This window comes from Haliotis rubra, unplaced genomic scaffold, assembly GCF_003918875.1.
Source record: "Haliotis rubra isolate DU_JTF1 unplaced genomic scaffold, ASM391887v1 Scf281, whole genome shotgun sequence".
NCBI lineage: Eukaryota > Metazoa > Mollusca > Gastropoda > Lepetellida > Haliotidae > Haliotis > Haliotis rubra.
The window spans coordinates 96981-102980 of record NW_025766903.1 but is presented as its reverse complement, the minus strand read 5'-3'; the positions used below and the strand labels follow the sequence as shown (position 1 = coordinate 102980).

Here is a 6000-nt window from a genome sequence, read left to right as displayed (position 1 = left end):
CCTTTGTCCCTTTGCCTTATTTCTAGGGCTGTGCAATATTACCGGTAAACCGGTATATACCGGTACAGTATCTCGCGATACGATTATCGCGATATGGTTCAGATTCTACAATATATTGGATCATCCAGAGTTAGCTCCCTTTGAATCATCTGCCCTTGCCCTCCACGGCAACAAAATGTGCTCTAAAAGTGCCAAATATACTTTTATTTCAGTTGGTTTCATGTAACATATTACAAGTGAAAGTTTCTTTATAAGTTGCGCCATAAGTGCCAAATATTTTACAAAATGCTTTAAGTTTTGCGGGTTTGAATGGTTGAATATGTGACGTTTTGGAGGAATTAAGTGGCCTCAAATGCACCAATCTTTTGAGATAAGCACGAGTTATGAATGGCAACTTCTCGTTGTGAAGGATCAAGCATACACTCCGAAACGCCGTGTTATTCACAGTAAAGAAGTTGACATCCATAAATCTTGATTTTCGTATGCCTTCCACTTCTAAATGCTCTTCTAAGATTTGACAAATCTTTTATTTGGACCTATTAGTATGGCCTCTGGCTCTGAAAGACCATTTCACATTATTTTGTTATTTTTGTTTGTTTCATAATGGGACATATGTCATCAGGCTAAAGTTTTATACACTTTGTAGGACTGTATAATGACATTCTAGTCAAGGATGTTAGTAACTGGAGGTCACATGAGATTTTAAGCTCAAGTAGTTCACCTAAATCATGTTTTTGTTTCTTTTTGCAATAGTTCATGTCAACACGTATTTATGCTGGAGTTGAATGAATCACTGACATACAGTACCAATAATTACATACTGCATTGAAGTGCACACTGACCATGAAAATCATGTTATACTATTACCTGTATCATTATGTTCGCAGAACTTTGTTGCAATACAGTACTTCATTTAAACATTCTATACTAAGGCTCTATATTGCTTTATTTATCTGTAAACCATTAACGTAAAGCCATTCACAATGGAGACGGGGTGACTGAAGGTATGGTGTACCAGCAACTAAGAAGATGATGTCGCACACAGAGCTATTATGATTTTATGCTGTATGCACTTGGACAGAAAGATTCCAGTCAGTATATCACAATATGTATTGCAGTATCTCTTAAATTATTGCAATATATCGCGATATGAGAATCAGGGCAATATCCATCCCTACTTATTTCAGATTCCGACTTTCATCTGTCCACTGTCACACAGTGATTCTATATTTCTGACCTGTAGGCCCGTAGTACAGGTAAAAACGGCTATACTGGGCGAGTGGTACACGCACATTTGCGTTTTGACAGTGCAAAAAACGTCTTATTTTAAGCTGCGATTTCAAACAGGTAGCCGAACAGTGAACGACAGTGAAAAAACATCAATATGTGTGAATTGTCCTCCACTTTCCACGTGCAAATCATTGCCATTATGTGGCAGGTGGATTTCCATATTGACAATTTTAATAAAAATGTATCATTTGTAACACAATGTATCGGACGTTAAAGAACGCAATAATGACATTTCAACGGACTGATGTGTTTTTGCATACTGTTAAGAAAGTTTGTAAAATATTCAGTTGTATATATATCAAACAATAACGCGGATTTTGCAGCTTTTAAGAAATCGTGTTACCAATAGCTTGACCCTGCATTAATGACTCCGAGTATTTCAAATCGTTGTGTTCCTCATCCAAAGGAAAGCTGACATCCTAAAACTCTCTACCTAACACACCTTGTATATTCTATCACCTGGGCAACTGCAATGTTTTACTGAGTATCAGCTGTCACACAACAAGATACAGGACATTTTGACAAGCACGTTATATCTGTAATTATCAGCTGTCACACAACAAGATACATGGCATCTTGACAAGCACGTTATATCTGTAATTATCAGCTGTCACACAACAAGATACATGGCATCTTGACAAGCACGTTATATCTGTAAATATCAGCTGTCACACAACAAGATACAGGACCTCTTGACAAGCACGTTATATCTATAAATATCGTACCCGTAATGAGGCTGACAATTGTGCCGACGAAAACGCAAATGAAGGCCCCTGTGGCTGTGTAGTTGACGAAGGAGAGGTGGTAGATACCGAGGCCGTGGTCCCTTAAAGGAAACATTATTGGTTAAACTTGATGTGGTAAAACACAAAACAACCTGTCATAGTCGTCAGATGAGTCAACAGATCACAGCAAAACGTCCACAATATTCGGTATGTAAATTATAATCTAACTGATTACCGTAGTCGTGCTTAACCTCGAAAATGTCGGGTACACCTAGATCTAAAGGCAACCAAAAACTTTACAAAACACGAATTACACAGATACCATCCACATACATTCAGCCTGTTTCTCCGGTACTTGTACTTAGCTGAAAATATAGCTAACTACCGACTTTTTGCCCAAACAACAACTTTTTGATACTTTTTATTGCAAGCCGCTGCGGTAATTACTGTCGTTCATATTTGCTAATCGTTTATAAAACTGTCAAATGAGAGAACGTATCAGATACGAAACCTACCCTTCGGCGTACATGGTGTTGTTGGCGGTAGGGGCTGTGGGCATGGTGGAGTTGGTAGCGTTCCAGTTGCAGCCCTGAACAGAGAACTGAGACACGGGCGTGGTGATGTTGTGGATGAGGGCTCCAAGTGCAATCCACATGAGGATGCTGATGCTCGCCATGTAGCCACAGAGAGCTCCCTGAAATTGTAACCTGAAACTAGTTTTGTGTTGCTGTGGTCAATGGCTTTCAAAGGAAATGTTCAAACCTTGACATCAGAAGTGCCTCGACTGGCAGCATACAGAGGCTTATGTTTTCAGCGTGCAGTTACTTTCACAGTTGTTTCAGTAGAATGTGTTCCGGTGGATAATTAGACTGGTTAATCTCTAGCGTTGAGGAAACTGTCGAGAACAAAACAACCGCCAAAATATGTTCATCGATGTTTGCACTGGAATCCTTAAGTAACTGAGACATGGTAATACCAAACACGAAATAATTACGTAATATTATTGTATCTAACTATCTACTAAATTTCTAACCCATTTATTGGCTCTAGGGAAGAACATTCCAAGTATGAAGACTCCAAACACAGGTCCGTCCGTGACGCTGAAGGCCACGTAGGAGAGCTGCAACACAAAACAGACATCGCCATGGTTGTCCCACCAGTGGTATTGCAAGAACTGACTAGTGTAATACCTATATTACTACAAGGACAGGCATCGTGTCATACCATTTGTAGTAGGACAGACATCGTGTCATACTATTTGTAATACGACAGACATCGTCACTGACTGGTGTAATACCTATATTACTACAAGGACAGGCATCGTGTCATACCATTTGTAATACGACAGACATCGGCACTGACTGGTGTAATACCTATATTACTACAAGGACAGACATCGTGTCATACCATTTGTAATACGACAGACATCGTCACTGACTGGTGTAATACCTATATTACTACAAGGACAGGCATCGTGTCATACCATTTGTAGTAGGACAGGGATAGTGTCATACCATTTGTAATACGACAGACATCGTCACTGACTGGTGTAATACCTATATTACTACAAGGACAGGCATCGTGTCATACCATTTGTAATAGGACAGACATCGTCACTGACTGGTGTAATACCTATATTACTACAAGGACAGGCATCGTGTCATACCATTTGTAATAGGACAGACATCGTCACTGACTAGTGTAATACCTATATTACTACAAGGACAGGCATCGTGTCATACCATTTGTAATAGGACAGACATCGTCCCTGACTGGTGTCATACTATTTGTAGTAGAAGAACAGACATCGTCACTGACTAGTGTAATACCTATATTACTACAAGGACAGGCATCGTGTCATACCATTTGTAATAGGACAGACATCGGCACTGACTGGTGTCATACTATTTGTAGTAGAAGAACAGACATCGTCACTGACTGGTGTCATATTATTTGTATAGAAGAACAGACATCGTCACTGACTGGTGTCATACTATTTGTATAGGAGAACAGACATCGTCACTGACTGGTGTCATACTATTTGTAATAGAAGAACAGACATCGGCACTGACTGGTGTCATACTATTTGTAGTAGAAGAACAGACATCGTCACTGACTGGTGTCATATTATTTGTATAGAAGAACAGACATCGTCACTGACTGGTGTCATACTATTTGTATAGGAGAACAGACATCGTCACTGACTGGTGTCATACTATTTGTAATAGAAGAACAGACATTCGTCACTGACTGGTGTCATACTATTTGTAAAAGAAGAACAGACATCGTCAGTGACTTGTGTCATACTATTTGTAATAGAAGAACAGACATCGTCACTGACTGGTGTCATACTATTTGTATAGAAGAACAGACATCGTCACTGACTGGTGTCATACTATTTGTAATAGAAGAACAGACATCGTCAGTGACTGGTGTCATACTTTTTGTATAGAAGAACAGACATCGTCAGTGACTTGTGTCATACTATTTGTAGCAGAGGAACAGACATCGTCACTGACTGGTGTCATACTTTTTGTAAAAGAAGAACAGACATCGTCAGTGACTTGTGTCATACTATTGTAATAGAAGGACAGACATCGTCACTGACTGGTGTCATACTTTTTGTAAAAGAAGAACAGACATCGTCAGTGACTTGTGTCATACTATTGTAATAGAAGGACAGACATCGTCACTGACTGGTGTCATACTATTTGTAGTAGAAGGACAGACATCGTCAGTGACTTGTGTCATACTATTTGTAACAGAAGAACAGACATCGTCACTGACTGGTGTCATACTATTTGTAAAAGAAGAACAGACATCGTCACTGACTTGTGTCATACTATTTGTAATAGAAGGACAGACATCGTCAGTGACTTGTGTTATACTATTTGTAATAGAAGAACAGACATCGTCACTGACTGGTGTCATACTATTTGTAGTAGAAGAACAGACATCGTCACTGACTAGTGTAATACCTATATTACTACAAGGACAGGCATCGTGTCATACCATTTGTACTAGGACAGACATCGTCACTGACTAGTGTAATACCTATATTACTACAAGGACAGGCATCGTGTCATACCATTTGTAATAGGACAGACATCGGCACTGACTGGTGTCATACTATTTGTAGTAGAAGAACAGACATCGTCACTGACTGGTGTCATATTATTTGTATAGAAGAACAGACATCGTCACTGACTGGTGTCATACTATTTGTATAGAAGAACAGACATCGTCACTGACTGGTGTCATACTATTTGTAATAGAAGAACAGACATCGTCACTGACTGGTGTCATACTATTTGCATAGAAGAACAGACATCGTCACTGACTGGTGTCATACTATTTGTAGTAGAAGAACAGACATCGTCACTGACTGGTGACATACTATTTGTAAAAGAAGAACAGACATCGTCAGTGACTTGTGTCATACTATTTGTAATAGAAGAACAGACATCGTCACTGACTGGTGTCATACTATTTGTATAGAAGAACAGACATCGTCACTGACTGGTGTCATACTATTTGTAATAGAAGAACAGACATCGTCAGTGACTTGTGTCATACTTTTTGTATAGAAGAACAGACATCGTCAGTGACTTGTGTCATACTATTTGTAGCAGAGGAACAGACATCGTCACTGACTGGTGTCATACTTTTTGTAAAAGAAGAACAGACATCGTCAGTGACTTGTGTCATACTATTTGTAATAGAAGGACAGACATCGTCACTGACTGGTGTCATACTATTTGTAAAAGAAGAACAGACATCGTCAGTGACTTGTGTCATACTATTTGTAAAAGAAGAACAGACATCGTCAGTGACTTGTGTCATACTATTTGTAGTAGAAGGACAGACATCGTCAGTGACTTGTGTCATACTATTTGTAACAGAAGAACAGACATCGTCACTGACTGGTGTCATACTATTTGTAAAAGAAGAACAGACATCGTCACTGACTTGTGTCATACTATTT

General features: G+C 39.2%; 1 protein-coding gene across 1 annotated transcript in view; it reads right to left on the bottom strand.

Annotated features, from left to right (window-relative positions):
• Positions 1-1767: 1767 nt before the first annotated feature.
• The window catches only part of LOC124281287 (sodium-dependent multivitamin transporter-like), a 62347-nt gene continuing 58114 nt past the window's right edge, over positions 1768-6000 (bottom strand). The window contains exons 12-15 of the mRNA XM_046717317.1: positions 3049-3135; positions 2531-2709; positions 2016-2116; positions 1768-1781 (exon numbers count right to left, since the gene is read on the bottom strand). Coding sequence (XP_046573273.1) covers positions 1768-1781; positions 2016-2116; positions 2531-2709; positions 3049-3135 — 381 coding nt within the window. The remainder of the gene's footprint in view (positions 1782-2015; positions 2117-2530; positions 2710-3048; positions 3136-6000) is intronic.